Below are 24,512 nucleotides of genomic sequence, written 5' to 3'. Positions count from 1 at the left end.
GGTGGAAAGGAATTCAGGCTAACAGTCTAAAAGTAGTTTCTGTCAATAACTTTAGTCATTGTTAGAATAAGAAACTCTGCTTGGAAGGGTAATAATTTCGATTTCATTTTTGTTTTTCCTTTAGCATTTTAGGAAAATACGAAACCAAAATACGTTTTAAAGGTCAAGTGATTATCATTCATTCAAATCTTTTTAAATAAATTAATAAAACTGCTTTCTACTTAACCAAGTGAGATTAGCATTCTATTTTGGAAATGGGGGAAGAAACAGGAAACAAAAGAAAGTAGTAATTTTGGAGCATTCAACATTTAAGGGTAGGGCTAGCTGGCAAAACGAGGCTCTGAGTCTCAAGGGCTAGGATACCAGGAAGTGGTAAAAAACTAAGGAGGCAGAAGGACATTAAGGACAAATTTCACTGACTTAAAAATTATTAGCCCTGTGAGAGTAAGCTATGGCTTCCACACAGACCTGCTGCCTCCATCATACAAAGTGTCCCAAAAGTTCACATTCAAGTAAGCCTCTGGATATGTATTCCACTGAAACAAAATACATTAATTTTTAAAATAATAAATAAAGGTACACAAAATAAAATTTGAAATAGTAGCTTTTATTTACCCTTTTCTGAGTCACAGGCTCCTTGAAAGTATCCGATGAAAGCTATGAACCTATATTTATACATAGGAAAATTATGCATATTCACATTAAAAATTGAGCAGCTATACAATTTAGAGGGGCTGGCCCAGTGGCGCAGCAGTGAAGTTCTCACGTTCCATTTCGGCGGCCTGGGGTTCGCCGGTGCGGACATGGCACCACTTGGCAAGCCATGCTGTGGCAGGTGTCCCATGTATAAAGTGGAGGAAGATGGGCACAGATGTTAGCTCAGGGCATCTTCCTCAGCAAAAAGAGGAGGAATGGTGGCAGATGTTAGCTCAGGGCTAATCTTCTTCTTCAAAAAAAAATTGAGCATCTACACAATTTAGAGACCCCCCCAAGATTCTGGGTTAAGAACTCCCATTAAATATGGTGGTGAAGGCCCTCTGTCTATAATGAGCTATTTATCCTTCAAACTGGTTTAATTCTAATTCTAATAACATAATAAAACCTAACTTCCATTATAATTTTTAATTTTTATTGAGTTTATGATAGTTTACAACCTTGTGAAATTTTAGTTGTACATTATTGTTTGTCAGTCGTGACGTAGGTGCACCCTTTGTGCCCATCCCCCAACCCCACTTTCCCTTGGTAGCCACTAATCTGCTCTCTTTGTCTACATATTTAACTTCCACACGTGAGTGGAGTCATACAGAGACTGTCTTTCTCTATTTAGCTTATTTCACTTAACATAATTCCCTCAAGGTCCATCCATGTTGTTGTGAATGGGAGGATTTTATTCTTTTTTATGGCTGAGTAGTATTCCATTGTATATATGTACCATATCTTCTTTATCCAATCATCAGTTGATAGGCACCTAGGTTACTTCCACTTCTTGGCTATTGTAAATAATGCTGCAATGAACATAGGTGTGCATGGGACTTTTAGAATTGCTGACTTCAAGTTTTTTGGATAGATACCCAGTAGTGGGGTGGCTGGGTCATATGGTATTTCTATTTTTAATTTTTTGAGAAATCTCCATACTGTTTTCCATAGTGGCTGTACCAGTCTGCATTCCGACCAGCAGTGTATGAGGGTTCCTTTTCCTCCACAACCTCTCCAACATTCGTTACTTATTGTTTTGGTTATTTTTGACATTCTAATGGGTGTAAGGTGATATCTTAGTGTAGTTTTGATTTGCATTTCCCTGATGATCAGTGATGATGAACATCTTTTCATGTGCCTATTGGCTATCCGTATATCTTCTTTGGAGAAATGTATGTTCATGTCTTCTGCCCATTTTTTGATCCAGTTGCTTGATTTTTTGTTGTTGAATTGTGTGAGTTCTTTCCATATTATGGAGATTAACCCTTCGTCAGATATATTACTTGCAAATATTTTTCCCAATTAGTGGGTTGTTTTTTTTGTTTCAATCCTGTTTTCCCTTGTCTTGAAGAAGCTCTTTAGTCTGATCAAGTCCCATTTGTTTATTTTTTCTTCTGTTTCCCTTGTCTGAGAAGACATGGTGTCCGAAAAGAACCTTTTAATACTGATATCAAAGAGTATTGCCTATATTTTCTTCTAGAAGCCTTACGGTTTCAGGTCTTACCTTTAGGTCTTTGATCCATTTTGAGTTTATTTTTGTGAATGGTGAAAAAGAATGGTCAATTTTCATTCTTTTACATGTGGCTTTCCAGTTTTCCCAGCACCATTTGTTGAAAAGACATTCTTTTCTCCATTGTATGCCCTCAGATCCCTTGTTGAAGATTACCTGTCCATAGATGTGTGGTTTTATTTCTGGGCTTTCAATTGGGTTCCATTGATCTGTGCACCTGTTTTTGTACCAGTACCATGCTGTTTTGATTACTGTAGCTTTGCAGTATGTTCTGAAGTCAGGGATTGTGATGCCTCCAGCTTTGTTCTTGTTTCTCAGGATTGCTTTAGCAATTTGGGGTCTTTTGTTGCCCTATATGAATTTTAGGATTCTTTGCTCTATTTCTGTAAAGAATATGTCATTGGGATTCTGATTGGGATAGCATTGAATCTGTAGATTGCTTTAGGTAGTATGGACATTTTAACTATGTTTATTCTTCCAATCCATGTCCATGGAATGTCTTTCCATCTCTTTATGTCATCAATTTCTTTCAGGAAAGTCTTGTAGTTTTCGTTGTATAGGTCTTTCACTTCCTTAAATTTACCCCAAGGTATTTTATTGTTTTTGTTGCAATTGTGAATGGTATTGTGTTCTTGAGTTTTTTTTCTGTTAGCTCGTTATTAGAGTATAGACATACTACTGATTTATCTAAGTTTATTTTATACCCTGCAACTTTGCTGTAGTTGTTGATTACTTCTAAAAGTTTTCCAATGGATTCTTTGGGGTTTTCTATATATAAGATCATGTCATCTGCAAAGAGTGAGAGTTTCACTTCTTCCCTCCCTATTTGGATTCCTTTTATTCCTTTCTCTTGCCTAATTGCTCTGGCCAAAACCTCCAATACTACGTTGAATAAGAGTGGTGATAGAGGGCATCCTTGTCTTGTTCCTGTTCTCAGGGGTTAGCACTCAGTTTTTGCCCATTGAGTATGATGTTGGCTGTGGGTTTACCATATACAGCCTTTATTATGTTGAGGTAATTTCCTTCTATCCCCATTTTGTTCAGAGTTTTTATCATAAATGGCTGTTGGATCTTGTCAAATGCTTTCTCTGCATCTATTGAGATGATCACGTGGTATTTATTCCTCAGTTTGTTGATGTGGTGTATCATGTTGATTGATTTGTGGATGCTGAACCATCCCTGTGTCCCTGGTATGAATGCCACTTGATCATAACGTATGATCTTTTTGGTGTATTGCTGAATTTGGGTTGCCAAAATTTTGTTGAGAACTTTTGCATCTATGTTCATCAGTGATATTGGCCTGTAGTTCTCCTTCTTCATGCTGTCCTTGTCAGGCTTTGGTATCAGAGCGATGTTGGCCTTGCAGAATGTGTTAGGGAGTGTTCCATCCTCTCTAATTTTTTGGAATAGCTTGAAAAGTACAGTTATTAAATCCTCTCTGAAAGTTTTGTAGAATTCCCCAGGAAAGCCATCTGGTCCTGGGGTTTTATTCTTTGGGATGTTTTTGATTGTTGTTTCAATCTCTTTCCTTGTGATTGGTCTGTTCAGATTGTCTGTTTCTTCTTGACTTAGCTTTGGGAGATTGTAAGAGTCTAAGAATTTATCCACTTCCTCTAGGTTATCCATTTTGTTGGCATATAGTTTTTCATAGTATTCTCTTATAATCTGTTGTATTTCTGTGGAGTCTGTTGTTATTTCTCCTCTTTCATTTCTGATTTTTTTTTTATTTGAGCTTTCTCTTTTTTTTTCTTTGTAAGTCTGGCTAGGGGTTTGTCTATTTTATTTAATCTTCTCAAAGAACTAGCTCTTTGATTCATTGATCCTTTCTATGGCCTTTTTTGCTTCAATAGCATTTATTTCTGCCCTGATTTTTAGCATTTCTCTCCTTCTGCTGACTTTGGGCTTTGTTTCCTCTTCTTTCTCTAATTCAGTTAGGTATAATTTGAGATTGCTTATTTGGGGTTTTTCTTGTTTGTTGAGGCGTGCCTGTATTGGGATGAATTGCCCTCTTCATATAGCTTTTGCTGTATCCCATATGATTTGGTATGGCATGTCATTTTCATTTGTCTCCAAATATTTTTTGATGTCTTCTTTCATTTCCTCAATGATCTATTTCTTGCTCAATAGCCCATTGTTTAGTCTCTACATCTTTCTCCCTTTCTCAGCTTTTTTCTTGTGATTAATTGCTAGCTTTATAGCATTATGATGGGAAAAGATGCTTGTTATTATTTCAATTTTTTTTTTAGTTTATAGAGGCTTGCCTTCTTTCCCAACATATGGTCTATCCTTGAGAATGTTCCGTGTGCACTTGAGAAGAATGTGTATTCTGCTGTTTTTGGATGGAGTGTTCTAGATATGTCTAAAAAGTCCAACTGTTTTAGCTTTTCGTTTAATTCTACTGTTTCCTTGTTGATTTTCTGTCTGGATGATCTGTCCAATGATGTGACGGGGGTGTTGAGGTCCCCTATTATTGTGTTATTTTTGATATCTTCTTTTAGGTTTGTTAATAGTTGCTTTATGAACTTTGGTGCTCCTGTTTGGGTGCTTAGATATTTATAAGCATTATTTCTTCTTGATGGAGTATCCCTTTGATCATTATATACTGCTCCTCTTTGTCTCTCTTTACCTGCCTTATCTTGAAATCTACTTTGTCTGATACAAGTATTGCGACACCTGCTTTCTTTTGTTTGCCGTTAGCTTGGAGTATCGTCTTCACCCCTTCACTCTGAACCTGTATTTGTCATTGGAGCTGAGGTGTGTTTCCTGGAGGCAACAAATTCTTGGATCTTATTCTTTAATCCATCTTGCCACTCTACGTCTTTTTATTGGACAGTTGAATCCATTTACATTGAAGGTGATTATTGATGTATGAGGGCTTAATGCTGTCATTCTGTCACTCATTTTCCAGCATTTCCTTTGTTTCTCATCCTGTGTGTTTTGGTCTACACATTGACTTCTGCAGTTCCTTATGCTGTGTTTCTTAGTTTTTTCCTTGTTTATTTTTTTGTGTCTCTGTTCTGCTTTTTAGTTTAGTGGCTACCCTGAAGTTTGTATTCAGAATCTGGTGCATAACATAGTCCATTTTCTGATGGCCTCTTATTTGCTTAGTCTGAACTGATTCAGTGACTTTCCTCCTCCCCTCCTAAGATATTATTTTCATATCTTATTCCAACTTGTGTTGTGAGTTTGTGGTTGAAGTGACACGGCTGTCTTTGTTTTTGGTGTTTTCCTTCCCTTTAACCTAATGCTACAGTTGAATATTTGCTATCCTGTTCTGATTCTATTTGTCTCCTTACTCTGTGTTTTGTGACCTCTTTCTCCCTTTTTTTTCTTTTTTCGGGTATGAGGGCCTACTTGAGGATTTCTTGTGTGTGGGGGTGGGGGGGGGGGTCTCATGCCTACAAAGTCCCTTAGCTTTTGTTTCTCTTGGAAAGATTTAATTTCTCCCTCATATCTGAAGGATATTTTTGCTGGATAGAGTATTCCTGGCTGAAATTCTTATCTTTTAAAGTTTTGAATACGTCATTGAAATCTCTCCTAACTTGTAAGGTTTCTGCAGAGAAATCCGCTGAAAGTCTGATAGGGGTTCCGTTGTGGGTTATTTTCTTTTGCCTTGCTGCCCTGAGTATTCTTTCTTTGTCATTCATTTTTGCCAGTTTTACTACTATATATGCCTTGCAGTATGTCTTTTTACATTGACAAATTTAGGAGATCTGAAAGCTTTCTCCACACACATTTCTCTCTCATTCCCTAGATTTGGGAAGTTCTCTGCTATTATTTCTTTGAGCACGCTTTCTGCTCCATTCTCCTTCTCTTCACCTTCTTGCATACCTATAATTCTTATGTTGCATTTCCTCATTGAGTTGGCTATTTCTCGGAGATTTTCTTCATTTCTTTTTAGTCTTAGTTCTCTCTCCTCCTCTGTCTGGAGACATTCAACACGTCTATCTTTGATTAAGCTGATTTGCTGCTCTATGGTGTCCATACGGGCCTTCAGGAAATCCGTATTTTGTTTTATTTCTTCCATTGTATTTTTCATCTCTAGCATTTCTGAGTTATTCTTCTTTATAGTTGCAGTCTCTTTTGTGAAGTAGCTCCAGAACTCGTTGAATTGTTTCTCTATATTTTCTTTTACCTCATTGAGTTTTTTGATGATAGCTATTCTGAATTCATTGTCGTTTAGTTTACTTACTTCTGAGTCTTCAGAACATAATTCTGTATAATTACTGTTTTCCCTCTGGTCTGGAGCTTTTATGAACTGCCTGATGCTGGAAGTACGATTTTCCTCATTGCGATATTTGGTTGCAGTTACAGCCTATTGCCACTAGATGGGGGTTGAGAGCTGTGTATCCTGAGCCCTCCGTCTTCAGAGGAGATGGTGCAGCACAGTGAGGTTGGGGGGGGCACTTTCTTTTGTGCACAGATTGGGGTTTCCTGATCAGCTCTCGCATTCTGGTCTCCTGGGGTCTTGGCTTGATGAGGTCACCCCACGCGAAAGCTTTTGCCCTGTTAGAGGGCTTCCCTCTAGGCTGCAAGGGCGCTAGTGAGTCCTGGGTGATCCTGTGGACGTGAAACCCCTCCCCCACTCCTTCCCTCATGGAGCCTCCCGTGGCAGCGACCACAGACTTTAGGAGAGGGAGCAAAGTTCTCTCTTACTCTGTTCCAGCTCCTCTGAGGGGGGCTCCAGCCTCTCCACCCTCCGTCGTTTGGCTGCTGTGGGTCTCTGATGATTCCTGTGCTATTAGGATATTTTTTGTTGGAATATGCTTGCTCCTTTTTGTTGTATGTTGGAGGGGAGAGAGTCCTGGACACGCTCATTCTGCCATGATACTGACGTCGGTCCATTATAATTGTCTTAAACACCTGAGTTCAGAAATCTAATTTGGGATTAAAAGTCTCAACAGCTTCAAGTCGTTGGCTGTACATTTCATGGAGGTAAGAATAGAAAGAATACTGATAGCTGAGGGATGAAAAAAATGACTATGGAGTAAAGAGGTAAAGGATTTAACAATCTGGAGATGAGGGAAGGCAGAGAGAAGGTTGTTTTGATAAATAAAAAGTAGGGGAAGAAAAAAAAAGTAGGGGAAGAATTTCTGACCCACACTAGGAACTGTACAAATGTATGAATGAAAAAGGAATAAAACCAATAAATGAATAAAATGATGTAGTTAAAGAGACTTTTATAACATGGCTCCAGAAAGAGAGAGAAAAATTTAAGATTTTGTGTGCTATCCTGAAAAGATACCTTAAACATTTCCCCTCTATGGAAAAATACAGTTGAAATACTCACCAGCCATTTTCACAAATGAACTTTTAGAAAATGACTCATCCATTAGACTTGCCAATTGCAGTATATACAAAATTCATTGCAAGGAAAAAATCAAATTACTGAATCAAAATCAAAGGAGACAAAAGGAAAAAAATTACTAAGTCATGGGAGGAAAAAAATCAGACAATAAAATCAAAATGTAAAGAAAAGGGTTACTAACAAAACTAAATGCAGAGAAATTAAACTAAATAGTAAGTTACTTCAAAATGTACCAGACCATCCAAAGAAAAAGACTTGCTACCTTTAGTAAAATGCTTTTAAAAACACTACCATATTCAGATTTCAATAAAAGTCCCAAGCAACGAAATACGATGTGTATGTTGCCCATCTTATGAAAAGGGACCACAATAAGTTCAGGGAGTTAATCAGGTATTCTGGTGAGTCAGTCAGCAACCATTTACTGAGCACATACCAGGTAATGTGCTATGTGTATGTAATAAATGAATTAGCAAATTAACTATTGTTACTAATGGTATTGGGTCACACCCTCTCCCTTTATGCTGGGGAAAAATAAAAAAGGGTTAAGAGTTGTAGCAATAGAGATTTAATTGCCAAATCTCCCATAAATGATTATGGCTTTGCTAATTTACTTTTTGCTAAAAATATTTTCTGTCCCATTTGTAACAAAATGTGGTCTATATGAAGCCAAGGTACAGACATTTATGATATCTGATACATGACATTTAAGTTAGGATATCATTTAATGAAATTGAGTATGAATAGCTCACATAGCAGATTTATGTCTGTTCTTTAGAATTACAATGTAGAGAGATTTTATTATAATAAGTAGTGACTAAAATAAGAGAGTAAAAGGTTTTGGTTAGGTCCTTTTTGTTTGTTTTATTTTTATATAGTTCTATTTGTTTTAGTGCCATGTGTCCTAAACCAAATTAAAGTTCAAAATGAAATTCATGATTTATATTGAAAATTTTACTTATCACACAGAAGAATATTGTGCTGTAACTAAATGGAAAGCAAAAAATATTTTAAAGTATACAAAAGAAGGGGCCAGCCCCATGGCCAAGTGGTTAAAGTTCTACATGCTCTGCTTCAGCAGCCCGGGTTTGCAGGTTTGGATCCCAGGTGTGGACCTACTCCACTCTTCAGCCATGCTATGGCGGCATCCCACATATAAAGTAGAGGAAGACTGAATCAGATGTTAGCTCAGGGCAAATCTTCCTCACAAAAACAAAAAGCATACAAAAGAAAATAAGAACTAGAAAATAATAAAACTAAATACATCCGAGACTTCTCATCTATCTCAGATTAAATTTGTGCTTTTTCAAACTTTATTTTCCCCAGTAGATGCAAAGTTTTTAACTTCTAGGAGCTCTAAGGAAACAATGAATCATTTATATAGCAAAAAAGTGTTACGTACTTCTATTTGTTTATGTTCTACTCTACTTAAGCAAATAACATTTTAAAGCCTCTGGTGAATACTTTTAAGACAGGCAACAAGAGCAGGTAACACTAATTGCAATGGCCCACTGCCACAAGGGGAGTAATCGAAAAAACTAAAATTCCAACACAAGCAATATGATTTTAGGGCCCATACTCTTCATCACTATGCTTTGCTGTCTCTTAAAGATATCTTCTGCCATTTTACATTACAACAAAAACTTTGTAACAACAAAGAACTCCAAAAGCTTCCAATTCGAAAAAGTAGAAAATATGATAAAATACTGACCTTCTTCCTTTTGTATACCATCCAGAAAAGCTAGAGACACTGTGGTTACTACAGTCACGCATCACTTCACAACTGGGATACATTCTGAGAAATGGGTCGCTAGGCAATTTCATTGTTGTACAAACATCATAGAGTGTATTTACACAAATCTAGATGGTATGGCCTACTACACACGTAGGCTATACAGTACTAATTTTATGGGACTACCATCATATATGTGGTCCATTGATGACTGAAATGTCCTTCCACAGTGCATGACTGTATTTAAAGGGAAAATTAAAATGAAGGAAAAAAACTAGACCATCAACCTTATCTTAAATAATCCTATTCCTAAAAATGTTACAGGTAGCTCAGTGTTGTTTTCACTTTGATTTACTTTATGTCAGAAACATTGTATTGTCATCACTGACTGATCAACTGTCTAGTTTCTGAACACATTAGCTTTAAAAAAATCTCCACTCCCCAACCTTAATGATCTATCAAATACTTAAATGTTCTGAGAGATGCAAATAAAGGCATCTAAATTGTTTATATCAGTCCCAAGTTTTATAACTTAGTTTAGGAAGTTTCTCACACAAGAGAAAACCTATAATTCAAAGTTGTTATTTTATATTTGCCATATGAACTTTAAGTACAGAAGTAAATATCATTCCAGCCTACTGAGTGGGTGTGAAAAATCTGAACTCATTTCAATACTATTATAGTCTTTATTCTTCTGTTATTATTCTAAAGTTAATGATTCTTCTTCCATAAAATTATCAGTGAGGTAAGTCAGTCACTGACTAAACAGTTCTATTATCAGATCATGCCATACCTAAACTTAACATCTCATAAGTACTAACTTTTGCTGGCTACATAGAATCATAAAATTACAAGATTAAAAAGAATTTAAAAGGGCATTTCTTTAATTTCCCTGCTTCAAGCAAGATTGTACTCATACCACCAAGATTTTTATCTATTTTATTAAGCCCAAGACACTAAAATTCCAAAATCTGCCTTGTAAACCTATGCTAGTACTTCCTGTATGTAATTTCACATTTACTTAAATCTCTAAAACCAAAAAGAGCAGAGTAAAATAGAAACAACACAGGTTTTGAAGGCGAGCATGATCTAGGTATAATCCTGCTCAAACTAACTACTGGCAGTATGACCTTGGGTAAATTACTGCAAAGACCCAAAGCCTCATTTCTTATCCATAAAATGGGGTAATATTTCATCATTGAAACTGTCTAGGGATTAAGTAAGTTAACAGGTACAGTCCCAATTATACTGCATGGTACCATAGCTGTTGCTCAGTAACAGCCATTTCCTCCTCTCTTAAAGTCATTTCCCAGCACTTCAGGATCTGGTATGATAAAGTAGCTTAGTCAGAATAACCATCCTTAGATAAAATTTACAAGATCTGGACAAAAAAGAACACAATTTTTCAAAGCTCTGAAGATTGACCAAATGAAAGCAGAAAATAGTTTATCTATGAAAAAAAGAAATTGTGGCCGAAAGGATTTGCATGTTTGTACCTTTTTGTCTAAGGCAGCAGTTCTTAAACTTTTTTGCATCACAACTCCTTCACACTCTTAAAAACTACTGAGGACTCCATATTAGAAATTAAAAAGGAAAAAATTATAAATTTTTAATTTCAGTGAAAATGATAATGAACTTACCAAATGTTAAATAAATTTCTAACAATATGTTCCAGAACAAACAAAAATACTAATGAGAGGCTGGCATTGTTTTATATTTTGTAAATCTCTTTAATGTATAGTTTAAAAAACATAACTGGATTCTTATATTTGCACCTTCATTCAATCTTTGCAATCCATTTTTCTGACTGTAGTATATGAAGAAAATTGGCCTTATATACATGATGTAGTTGGAAAAGGCAGGGCATTGCCAACACTTGAAAGGCTCTCAGAGAGCAAAAGGACTGGGTCCTCAGACCACATCATGAGAATTGCTGATCTAAAGGTACTCTAATTAGTGCACAACTTGAGGGCTGCAGAATGACGGAGCTTTACTGGATTCAGAAGACAGAAAATAAAGTTCAGAGATGGCAGAGAAGTTCTAAAGTTGAAGCATAAATTCTGAAAAGAAAGAAGCCAATAAGGGGAAAGGCCCAAAATCTGCATATAAATTCTGCCCGCAATCTTGGCTACCCGCTAAACCATGCAGGTGCAGTGGAGAGGCTAGGGTACCATGACAAAGGAGGAGAATGAAAGTAAAGCTTTCAGCTGCTGGAACCACTGAGAAGAGAATGGAGTTTTAATCCAGTCAAGTGAACTGCTTGCTAGAACAAAAATACTCTTCAGAGGAACACACAGAATCTAGTCTGTACATTTCATTCAAAATATAAGCATAAAATTAAGAAACTACTAGATACAGACACAAAACAAAAACAAATAGAAAAACAGGAAAATGTGACCTATACTCAAAAGAATAGTCAACAGAAACCAACCCCAAGAAGGCCTAGGTGTTACAATTGGCTTTAGACTAGCTATAATAAATATGCTCAAGGACTAAAGGAAAATACTTTCAAAACAAATTTAGAGATGAGGAACTTCAGAGAATTGGAAATTATAAAAAGAACCAAACAAATTCTAGACTTAAAAAGTACAATAACTGAATTGGAAAATACATCAAGTGGGCTTAACATCAAACTGGAGACAGCAGAAGAAAAAGAAATGAACTCAAAGATAAATCAAGAGAAATTATCTGAGAGAAAAAGAAGACTGAGGACAGCAGAGCCTCAGAGAGTATCAAGATGTCACAGAAAAGGAATAGAGAATGGAGCAGAAAAGAATAATGGCCAAAACTTTCCTAATTTGGTGAAAAACAAAGAACTTACATATCCAATATTAACAAACCTAAGCAGGAAAAATATAAGAAAACACATTTATACACATCATAGTTAGACGGCTTAAATAGAAAGATAAAGAAAAAAAATAATGAAAGCAGCCAGAGAAAAAAACATTAAAATAGAATAAAAATATGAACAACACCTAACTTCTCATCAGAAACTATAGAAAGTAAAAGAAAATGGAACTACATCTTTAGAGAACTAGAAAAAATAGTAACTGTCAAGCCAGAATTCTTCAGTAAAACTATCCTTCAAAAACAAGTTAAATAAAGATATTTTTAGATTAAAAAAACACAATTTGTAGCAAGCCAAAAGTATGGCAATTCTTCAAAAAATACAAAATAGAATTTTCATATGATCCAGTAATTCCACTCTGGGTACACACTCCAAAGAACTGAAAGCAGAGACTCAAACAGGTATTTGTACAATCATCTTCGCAGCAGCATTATCCACAATAGCTCAAAAGTGGAAACAACCTAGGTGTCCATCAACAGATAAATAAATGGATTAACAAAATGTGGGATACATACACAAGAGACTATTATTCAGTCTTAAAAAGGAATGGAACCCTGACACATTCTACAACATGGATGAACCCTGAAGACACTATGTTAAGTGAAACAAGCCAGACACAAAAGGACAAATACTGTTATGATCTCACTTATATGAGTTATCTGCAGTGGTCAATTCATAGAACAGAAATAGAATAGTGGTTACCAGGAGTTTGGAGGGGAAAGGAAGCTACTGTTTAATGAGAATGGAGTTTCAGTTTGGGCTGATGAACACTTCAACAATGTGAAAGTACTTAACGTCATTTAATTTTACACATTAAAGGGGCTGGCCCAGCGCAATAGTGGTTAAGTTCATGCATTCTGCTTCAGCGGCCCGGGGTTTGCTGGTTCAGATTCCCAGTGTGGACCTACGCACCGCTTATCAAGCCATGCTGTAGCAGGCGTCCCAAATGTAAAGTAGAGGAAGATGGGCATGGATGATAGCTCAGGGCCAATATTCCTCAGCAAAAAAAGAGGAGGATTGGTGGTGGATGTTAGCTCAGGCCTAATCTTCCTCAAAAAAAGAAATTTTTTACATGTTAAAATGGTCACACTTGGGGCTGGCCCCGCGGCAGAGTGGTTAAGTTCACGCGCTCCGCTGCAGGCAGCCCAGTGTTTCGTTGGTTCGAATCCTGGGCGCGGACATGGCACTGCTCATCAAACCACGCTGAGGCAGCGTCCCACATGCCACAACTAGAAGGACCCACAACGAAGAATATACAACTATGTCCAGGGGGCTTTGGGGAGAAAAAGGAAAAAATAAAATCTTTAAAAAAAAAAAAAAAGTTCAAACTTACGTATACTTTACCACAATAAAAAAATTTTTTTAAATGAACATAATTTACCATTTTCAGAGAATAAAAAAGAAAAACCCTATGATTATCTCAATAGATTTAAATAAACATTCATGATAAAAAAATAAAACTTTCAGCAAACTATGAAAAGAATTTCTTCAGTCTTAAAAAGGACACCTTAAAGTGTTAAAGCACTGAACATTTCCCCACTAATGCTGTGAAGAAGGCAAGTGTGCATACTCTTAAAGGTTCTATTCAACATTTTACTGAAGGTCAATAACTGTAAGAAATAAAAGGAACAAAAACTGGAAAAGAAGTAAAACTGTCCCTATTGACAGGCAACATGATTATGAATGCAAAAAATGCAAAAGAATTAATAAAAAGATCATCAATCTTTACCTTTAGCTAGGTCTCAAGATCCAAAGTCAACATACAAAATTCTATTGTATGTCTATGTGCTAGCAAGAAACAATGGGAAAATAAAACTAAAAAACAATCCCAGGGGAAGGCCTGGTGGCACAGTGGTTAAGTTTGTGCACTCCACTTCAGTGGCCTGGGGTTCATAGGTTCGGATCCCAGGTCTGGACCTACACACCACTCATCAAGCCATGCTGTGGCAGCATCCCACATACAAAACAGAGGAACACTGGTAAAGATGTTAGCTCAGGGACAATCTTCCTCAAGCAAAAAGAGGAAGACCGGCGAGAGATGTTAGCTCAGGGACAATCTTCCTCAAGCAAAAAGAGGAAGACTGGCAAGAGATGTTAGCTCAGGGACAATCTTCACCAAATAAAAAAAAAAAAAATCCCATTTACAACTAAAATACTTAGTAATACATTTAACAAAAAATATGCAAGATCTCCACCAAAAACTATAAAACACTGCTGAGAAAAATTAAAGACAATTTAAATAAATGGAAAGAGGCGCCATGTTCATGATTGGAAGCTTCAGGATTGTCAAAATGCCACTTCTCTCCAAAGTAATCTATAAATTCAACACAATCATAATCATAATGCCAACATAATTATTTTTATAGAAACTGATAAGCTTATGCCAAAATTCATAACAGAAATATAAAGGACCTAGAATAGACAAAACAATCTTGGGAAAACAAGAAAAGCTAAAGAATTTACATTAACTTCAGGACTTATTATAATAAAGCTATTCAATGGTTCTCAAATAGGGGCAATTTTGCCTCTAATGTGATAAGTGGCAATGTCTAGATACATTTCTGGTGGTCACCACTGGGGTGCTACTGGCATCTTGTAAGTAGAGGTCACAGATACTGCATGAGACAGCGCCACAACAATCTGATGCAAAATTTCAATGTGCCAAGGTTGGAAAACCCTAAACTACAGTAGTCAAGACAATGTGGTACTGACATCAGGATAGTAAAACAGATTAATGGAATAGAATACAGATTCCAGAAGGTGATCCCCTAGGTCAACTGTCTGACAAAGGTGACAAAGCAATTCAATGGAAAAAAAAGTGTATTCAACAGAAGGGTCTAGTATATCCATATGTAAAATAAATAAATAAATAAACCTTGATCTCTTCCTCACACTACATACAAATGTTAGTTTCAGATGGTTCATAGACCTAAATACAAGCTAAAATGATAAAGCTTCCGGGAGAAAACATAAAAAGAATACCTCCACAACCTAACAAACTACTATCTGAGAAAAGACTTCAACTCAGAATATACAAAAGAACTAACATACTCCTACAACTCAATAAAAACTCAACTCAATTTAAAATATGGACACAAAACTTGAACAGACATTTCACAACAAAAAACATACAAATGGCTAATAAGCACATGAAAAAAGTGGTCAATACCAATAATCATCACGGAAACACAAATTAAAACCAGAATGAGAAATACAAATTAATTCCACAAACTACATACCCATTAGGATGACTAAAATTTGTAAGACTGAAAACCACCAATTGTTAGTGAGAATGTGGAGCCACCCAAACTCTCATAACATTGCTAGTAGGTTGGTAAAGTGGTACAAAAAGCTTCAGCAGTTTCTTATAAAGTTAAGCAAACACCTATCCCATAACTCAGTAATTCCACTTCTAGGTATTTACCCAAGAGAAATAAAAACATAGGTCTACAAAAGGCTTCATACAAGAATGTTCTGCTTTATTCACAACAGCGAGTATATCTGTCAACAGGGGAAACAAACTGTGATATATTCATACAACAGAGTACTTACACAGCAATAAAAAGAAATACAGTCACGCATGGCTTAAAGATGGGGCTACATTCTGAGAAATGCATGGTTAGGTGATTTTGTCATTGTGCAAACATTACAGCGTATACTTACACAAATCTAGATGGTATAGCCTACTACACATCTAGCCTATATGGTACTAATCTTATGGGACCACCATTGCTGACCGAAAAGTTATGCAGCACGTAACTGTACTGATAAATGCAACAACCTAGAATAAGGTCAAAAATATTATGTAAAAGAAGCCAGGTACAAAGAGTATATACTGTATGATACCATATATATGAAATTCTAGAGCACGCAAAAGTAATCTATGGTTTAAAAGAGAAAAGAAAAGAACAGCATGCATGGGGGGCATGGGTGAGGAGCATAGGGATTAACTGGAAAGGGTCACTAGGGATCTGTCCAGGGTGACAGAAATGTCCAATATCTTAAGAGTGTTACGCTGATGTAAACATTCATCAAAATTAAGCAGTTTTGTGCATTACAAGTAAATTTATCCCAAAAAATCCCCAACTATTAAAAAAATCTAGTGGGGGGTGGGGAGTTGGAGTACTATGGAAATAAGAAATAGCAAATATCAACAGTTGAAAGTGGGCAATAGGCACATGGGGGTTTACTATACTATTTTGTTTACTTTATATATGTTTGAAATTTTTCATAAAGACTTCTAAAAAATAATTTCTCTTAATTCCCCCTCAGTGGAAGAAGAGAACTGGTAATCACTGCCCTTCACATAAACTAAAATCTCATTGAGGCATTCTCTCGACTTTAATACGCTGAATCATCCCTGTCCTTTACCCTTTCTTTAATCTCATTCATCACAGTTACAGCTCACCTTGAAATCTGTGCGTGTTTTCTAGATCTCATTTATTTACTACTATTTATAGAAAGAAAACTGTTGGAGAGAGCTAACACTCCTTTAGCCCCTACCACATGCCTGGCAGTATGCTACCTACTTTGAATACATTACACAACTTACATCCCAAAATTGAATCTTATTTGTTTGCTTATTACTTCTCTCCCTCATGAGAATTTATGTTTAATGGCAACAGAGATTTTATCTTGTTCACTATTTCTTCAGACCTGGCACACAGCTGATACTCAGTAAATACGTGTAAATCAAAGAATTAAGGAATATATCAGAGCTCACAAATATGCAGTTTAGCTCTCTTTTTGGCAGCGCAAATCATTTCCCACTCCAGTTATACCCAGCTTGTTTTGTCTTTAATCTTACTGGCATCTATATCAAATATTGTTATTTATTTGTTTCAAGTGGAACAGAATGATCGGTGTTTGAGAACTTTACTTTTTCTCTTTATTCAAAAATGTAATAATAAAAATATTTTAAAACAGTAAATCAATTTACTCTCTATATTTAGGCATATCTTTAAATGATGTGTGATTTCTATATGTAGTGTTGCTTTTTCTGCTGTTATTCATATAGATAAAGAAGAAAATCCTAAAGCTTTGATAGTCTCAAATTCTGTAAACATCACCATAAAACTGAAAAACCCTAGCAAATAATGAGAATTGAGAGTTCCTTAAAGAGGAGTAAATTGCAGTTAATAACAGATTTATAATAACAATTTGATCAATTTTACTTCAAAAGAATTTATCAAACAAAGCACCCACATAAGCCTAAAATCAAATTGTTACTTTCAGTAAAATAAAGCAAATCTAGGTTTGTTCTCAGAGTACATTCTTCAGTAAACATTCATAAACATTCAGTTTGAGCAAAACCAACAATACCTTAGATTCGAATTAGAGTTTCACCTCAATTTTGAATAATTTTTTCATTCTAAAACATCATCAAAACATCCATAGGTTAAAAAAAAAACGGGGGGGGGCAGGGCACACAAATATTATTAGTATTGTAAAATACAAAAATTGAGTGAAATAGCTGCTAAGAGGAGCAAGTTGGTTGGTAAGACCAAGATTTTTCCTCATTAGTTAAGCAAAATACTCTACCAAGAAGTTGGTAATTGCAATGTTTCTCCGACAAAACAAAAAACTTTGAAGGCAACATTTCTAACGTTCTAAGGGAGAAGGCAAGAGAGAAGTAAACACCAGGAGAAACAGAAATAAAATCACTCACAAAGAATGACATTATACATATAAAATTTTATTTAAAAAGCAGTTCACAAATGTCTTACACATATCATCTACTACAGATTCAAATCCAAGTTCTTCCAGATGCCATTTTATGTTGACAGATCAGACGTAACTTTTAAAAACAGTTAATTCAAATGTACCAAATGCAGCAAAGGGTTTAAAAATAAAGTTTCAAGGTAAATACTCATTTAGAGACACCAGCAAATAGATCTGACCTTTTCAAGTGGCTTTCCCAAAGAGTTTCCAATCAGTTTCCAGTCATTCAAGACTTCTTCAACTTTGGAAATAAACCTAGGAAGGAGCAAAAAAACTTTCTAAACATGTAAACAGGACATTTTTTACTGCTATTATATAATTTCTTTAAAAAATGTATTTTTTATAATTTAACGTTTTTATCAGAGAAGGCTTAGTATCGTTAGTCTAATACGGATGTGGAGTAAAAGTGGAAAGCATCTTCTTGAGCCCAAGAATTCTTAGATTTTGATTTTTTTAAGTCTACTGCTTACCAACAAAGGCATTCTGCCTTCTATAAAATATAAATTAAGAATTAACAAATCTCTCTATACTAAAACGAACATAATAAATTTGGGACAGAAGTTAAAAACTGACAAACTAAAATGATACTATTAAAGATAATTATGAAAATGATCCTCTTTTCTCTACCTTCAAAATTATTGATCTATTTAAATTAACTTTTCCTTTAAAGATATTTAGAAATTCCCTGATTTGCCTTTCACTCCCTCAAAAAAGACAAGATTATTTGGGAACTTTACTCATCAAAATAAAACAAGTTTTAAGGGAGAACCGGCAAGGAACTGTAAGTAGATTTGTCAGCTTTAAGGAATAACTGACATATTTTTAAAACTATTCACAACCTAATCTTTAAGTCTACCAATCAAGCAGACCTACTAAAAACAGAATGAATTTTGACTAGTGACATGCTCAATATCAGCAAATGAAAACTGTCAAACCTCAGTGGTAGCGTTAAATACATACCAAAAGGCACTTCCAGAAGACTTGTTGTTACCCTAAGAAGCTGGCTTCTTACATAAGCATGATGCAGTCAAACAGCAACATCACTCTCCTAAACACACACATATCATTGCTAGAGTACTGGAGTTAACTCCAGTCAAAAGATATTCAAAGGCATCAGGTTTTTTCTTCGGTAACATTATAAATTAATATTTACATTTCTGTTGTAAGATAGTAATGATAGTAATGATAAATTAGAGTTTTTATGATGCAACTGAACCTTCTAATTAATTCCTCTTTAAAAGTAAAGGCAGTATTAACCAACATACTAATTCATTTGTAGGGCTTTCAGTCAAAAGGCAATGAATCATCAGTTTTGAAAGTGAGTGCTCCAGAAGTAAATTAACATGCTAACAAAAAAGGAAATAATTTAAAATGTATCCATATGTAAGCAAAAATCTGCATATGAAATGTACATTGCATTTATAAAGGTAAAAAATTGAAAGCTACCTTAATGTCCAACTGCAGCAAACAGCTATAAATTAATGGTATATCCATTCAATGGACTAACACTCATTAAAAATCATGTTTTGAAAACCATTTGAGGAAACGTTAATACGTTAAATGAAAAAATGGAAGCTACAGAAGTATTAATGTGGTTTGTTACGAAAAGTTTACATCATACACACAGATCAGAAGGAATTTTCTCAAAATATTAATAATAGCTATCTCCTGGTGGTAGGATTACAGGTGATTTTCTTTTCTTTTTTATTCTGCTCTGAGGTATTATTATTATAATAAAAATAATTTAAAATAATACAGCTTTCACAGTAAAAGAAGAAATATCTTAAAATAATTATTGCATGAATTCTGTCAGTACTAGCTAAGAGAAAAAATGGACTCTATCCTCAAAGTATTGAGATTTGCGTAGAAAAACTTAATAACTTTATCCCTGAAAGCTCTCCAGATCTCAGCTGAAGAGTCATTTCCTCTGGCTCCTCATTCTCTAATAGGTTCCTTATTATAAGACCAGGTTTCTTTCCCTTCTCAGCTCTCATTTCAACTGTAATTACCGACTCATTTGTATTATTACTTGATTCACGTCTGTTTCTTCCATTAGACTGTACATTTGGTAAGAGCAGGAATCATCTCTTTTTACTGACCATCACATCCCTAATGCCCTGCGCTGTGCTTGACACATGGGCACTCAACAAATATTTCTTCAATGGACAAACGATAAAAAGAGTTATGGGCTTCTATTCAGTCCTCTCAACAAACTGTCTGTATGGCTCACAACATAGTTGCAAAAAACTTTCACTCAAACATTAAACTCAAGGTTTAAGAGACTCCAAAATTTTACATTTTCCCAGGAATTGTAAAACACTGGTTTTGCTCTAGAAACAAGAGCATAAAAGCCAAACCCAAATTTCCCACTTTGTGGTAGATCTCATAACTGTGTTAACAATTACTTCCAAATAAGGAGTTAAAGGGTTTGATATTCCACTTCAGGATATTTTAAATATTTAACTAGGGGAAAGTGATCATTTTTCCATTCAATACTCTGAGGTTTCCTCACCAATACTCTCCAAGATTCAGGTTACATTTGTCTAACTACCTTCAAGACATCAAGTTATTTTAAATTCAACAGGTCTAAAACTGGACTCTTCTCACTTTGCACTTTCTTATCTTCATTCTTTGAGGCAAGAAACTGCAGTTTCATGTTTGATCCTTTCCACTGTTACAATTCATCAAGTGTATCTATCTAAATCTTCTTGGACATGTCTCATAATCCTCCCTTCTATTCTCCCTTTCCCTCCAGTCTCCAAATCACCAACCTAAGGACCAAAGTAGGTAACTGGCCTTCATTTTACCTCATCTCTTCAAACAACTCTCATCATATTACTCCACCATTCTAAAATTAAGAGTCTCTCACTATTGTTCTTTAATGGTTCTTTCTTTCTTTTTTTTTTCCTGAGCAAGATTCACTCTGAGCTAACATCTGTGCCAATCTTCTTCTATTTTGTATGTGGGCCACCACCACAGCATGGCCACCGATGAGTGGTGTAGGTCCACATCCAGGAACCAAACCCTGGCTGCCGAAAAGGAGCACAGCAAACTTAACCACTAGGCCATGGGGCCAGCCCTAATAGCTCTAAGAGAGGTCACCTGACCAGCAACATCAGCATCATCTGGGAACCTGTTAGAAATGCAAATTTTTGGGTCCAGCTCAGACAAAATCAGAAACTATGATTCTGATACACAGTGGTCTTAAAGCAATAAATCTAAAGATTCCTTTACTTAGCTTTGGAGACTATCCATAACCTGCTCCTATCTTCTTTAGTAATCTTATTTATTTTCTTTCACTAGATGGCCTTCACTCCAGTAAAGACATTACTTCCTGAAATCTCAAAGGTTCATTTTCACCTGTCTCTTCTCATGTCAGCACCTTCTCACGTCTAACCAAGCACTTCCCACTTCCAGGCCTAACTCATCTCCTATCTTTTCTACAAAAATGTCTCCAATAATTGTAATCCACAACAATACCATCCTTATTTAAACTACTATTTTTATAGTTAGTACCACTGGACTTACAATTTAAGTATCTGCTGTATTATTTTGTTTGTTCGAACATATGGATCAAGATTTTTTTGTTGTTTTTGTTCTTTTCCATTGGTATAATTCTGGACACACAGTACCTGCTCCATAAAGCCTTGCCAGTGTAATGATGTCTCACCACCTTTTCTTTTTTTGCAGGATATCACAGGTCAAATCATTATTCCAGCAAAGATCTTTTATATTTTTCTATGTCAACCAATGACATGACATCCACAAACTTCCTCTCCCAACCAGGAAGATAATAAAATGTTGCAACAAACTCACCCCGACCTCAACACCCAGACACGGAAGGGTCTCTGAGCCACCCAACAGAATCCTTCTCACCTAAGCTATCACTCCTTCACAAACTTGGCTTTCAACTAATCTCAGTGACACGACAGTTTCACTCAGCTGTTCAACGCAGTCTGACAGGCACAGGGAGCCTGGGCACATTACCCACGGACACCTAACAACTTCAATCAAAGCGCTGCAAAGCCATATGCAGACTATTTTAAAAGGTTATTCTAAAAGACGGGATGGAGATAGTGGGAGTGTGGCAGGTGGACAACCACCAGACCCCTGAAGGCCTCCGCCTAAGAAGGATATCCCAACGGACAAGGGAGGAAGAAAAGCACTGCGAAGTTGATCGCTTATGAGTTAAACGGAAACGAAACCAGGAACGGAAGTGGGAGCCACGGAAATCGTTCCCGCGGGTGGGCAACAGCCCAGGTCTAAGGAAAGTGGTCTGAGAGGAAACAAAACTTTTTCTGACACCCGGCGTCTCAGCGGTCTGGCGGACTGGGGCGAGCCGGGGCTTGTGAGACGCGAGAAGCGGAAAAGGGCAGCAGGTGACCGGGGAGGGGAGGGGTTGGGGACCCCGGGGCCCAGGAGTCTTCAGCGGCGTCGCAGGCGGACTGTCTCTGTTGTGGAAGCGGCGGGGGGACGCCGGGGCCCGGGGTGCCAGTAACCAGTGAAACGACTCACTCACCTTTCCCATTCCGAGGCCGTGGTGAAGTCCGTGATCTCAAATACCTCGGACTCGGGCTGCGGGAAAGGGAAGGAAAGAAAGAAAGAGATTGAGCGCCGGGGCGCTGACGCAGAGGAGCGGACTTAAGAACGGGAGGAGGTAGCAAGCAAACACCTCACCTCACTGTCGGCCGCCATCTTGAGGAGCGCCGGGCGCGCGCTAGGACTGCCGGGAAGAAGAGCAGGAGGGCGAGGGGAGGAGGAAAAGCAGGGGGGAGAGCCGGCGGGGGCGGGGCCTCCTCGCAGCCCCGCCCCCTGTTAGTGGCCCTGCTTGGAAAAGGCTTCTTAGGCTGAAATCATCAGAGGGAAAACAAAATGGTTTGAATTTGAAATTTTCCTGTAGAGTAATGAACTTAGGGAGGGAACAGAAGCAAGGAGTTAAGATAAGGCCCTAGATTCTTGTGGATAAGGTTGTATTAAAAAACCTAAAGCACTTTGTTTTCATTCAGCTTCTATTTATTGATTGCAAGGCACCGAGCTAGGTGGTGTGACATGCACCGTTCCCCATGCCCCCTTAAAGAATTTACACAGCGGGGCCTGCCTGTGACCACCAAGTGGTTAAGCTCACTGCTCCGCTTTAGGGGCCTGTGGTTGGCTGTTTCGGATCTTGGGCGGGAACATATACCACTCTTCAAGCCATGCTGTGGGCATCCCACATAGAAGAGCTAGAATGACTTACACCTGGGATATACAACTATGTACTGGTGCTTTGGGGAGAAAGAAAAAGGAAGATTGGCAAGAGATGTTGGCTCGGGACCAATGTTCCTCACCAAAAAGCATACCTTCGAAAAAAATATTTACACAATTTGTTTTTAAGTCATGAAATAAAATCATCATGCTAGTTACCTGGTTTCTGGGAAGAACATGCTGTTCAATGAACACTTCCCTTTTTCAGCCATTGAGGAACAGAAGGGTGCCAGCTAGCAGTTAATATCTCATAAATACTGAAGTATTTACAGATGAAATGATCCCAGTCCAAGATTTGCTTGAAAATAATGGAGGAGGAAGTGAGTGGGGCTAGGAATAAAACAAGATTAGCTATGAGTGGATAATTATTTAAGTCAGTAGTGAGTAAATGGGTGTTTATGCTATTCTCTCTATTTCTATGGGGTCTGAAATATTTCGTAATTAAAAGTTTTTAAAAATTACATCTCACTTAATGGGTTTTGCAACCCACAATGAGGAATATGGAGGTAGCGGACTAAGAAATTCACCTTCAGTAATAAAAAATTTAATCTTAAAATAAGAGAGATATAAAAACAATTGGTGATATAGTTAGGGCAGTTGAGGAAACTAAGGCCAAAAAACTTGACCACAGATAGTTATTTCCAATGCCAAGCCTTGAACCCTTGTCTCTTGATGTTCCTTCTAGTTTCTGTCCGCTACACTGGTGGGGGGTTGTGAGTTACTACTGCAGCAATCTTTCACAAGAGGTGTCAACTTAAACCTTCATTAATTTACAAGCATTTATTAAATACCTACTATACGTCAATCACTATGCTAGGCTCTGGGGATATGAATATGTATCGTAGATCTAGTCCCTGACTTCAAGGAACTCAGAGTCTGTTACGGAAACTGGAAATTTGTTGCATGAACAGAAAGAAGAGGTGCTACATGTGTCAGCATCACTATTAGCAACATGGAGGTCAATGATAACCTTGACAAGAAGAATCTTGGAGGAGAGCTGAAGGATAAGATGAAAACAGCCAGGCTGGAGATGGGGAAGGCTTCTAAGCAGAGGGAATAGCACATTCAGAGGCTCGAAGGTAGAAAAGTCTGATCTGTCTAATGGAGTGAAAGAGGGCACCTAGAGCACAGCGTTTGTGATGAAGTCGGAAAGGTAGGCATGGGCCATACTGTAGAGGGCCTTCCAGGCCAGGGTTAGACTCCATTTGAAGCACAATGATAGTCACTAAACATTTTAAGCAAAGAGCAATGTGACCCAATTTACATTTTACAAACGTTTAGGTGCTATATGAATATTGGAGGTGGGGCAAAAGAAGCAGGAACAGCTGGTGACTATTAAGGCATCCATTGAGGGATGGCGTGGAGGCTTTGACTAGGGTGGTCAACAGATAAGGTGAACTTATTTGATATGTATTTGGAGATACCGTAGACAGGACTTGATAATGGGTTAAATGCA

General features: G+C 36.9%; 1 protein-coding gene across 2 annotated transcripts in view; it reads right to left on the bottom strand.

Annotated features, from left to right (window-relative positions):
• Positions 1 to 22,530, bottom strand: part of LOC124233821 (rab3 GTPase-activating protein catalytic subunit) — a 126,300-nt gene extending 103,770 nt beyond the window's left edge. For both annotated transcript variants that reach the window (XM_046651054.1, XM_046651055.1), the window contains exons 1-3: positions 22,490 to 22,530; positions 22,332 to 22,387; positions 17,992 to 18,067 (exon numbers count right to left, since the gene is read on the bottom strand). In XM_046651054.1, the coding sequence (XP_046507010.1) occupies positions 17,992 to 18,067; positions 22,332 to 22,387; positions 22,490 to 22,507 (150 nt within the window). In that variant the 5' untranslated portion in view covers positions 22,508 to 22,530. The remainder of the gene's footprint in view (positions 1 to 17,991; positions 18,068 to 22,331; positions 22,388 to 22,489) is intronic.
• Positions 22,531 to 24,512: the final 1,982 nt, after the last annotated feature.

This window comes from Equus quagga, unplaced genomic scaffold (genome assembly GCF_021613505.1).
Source record: "Equus quagga isolate Etosha38 unplaced genomic scaffold, UCLA_HA_Equagga_1.0 252_RagTag, whole genome shotgun sequence".
Lineage (NCBI taxonomy): Eukaryota > Metazoa > Chordata > Mammalia > Perissodactyla > Equidae > Equus > Equus quagga.
The sequence above is the reverse complement of the archived record's forward strand: the minus strand, read 5'-3'. Positions and strand labels throughout refer to the sequence as shown.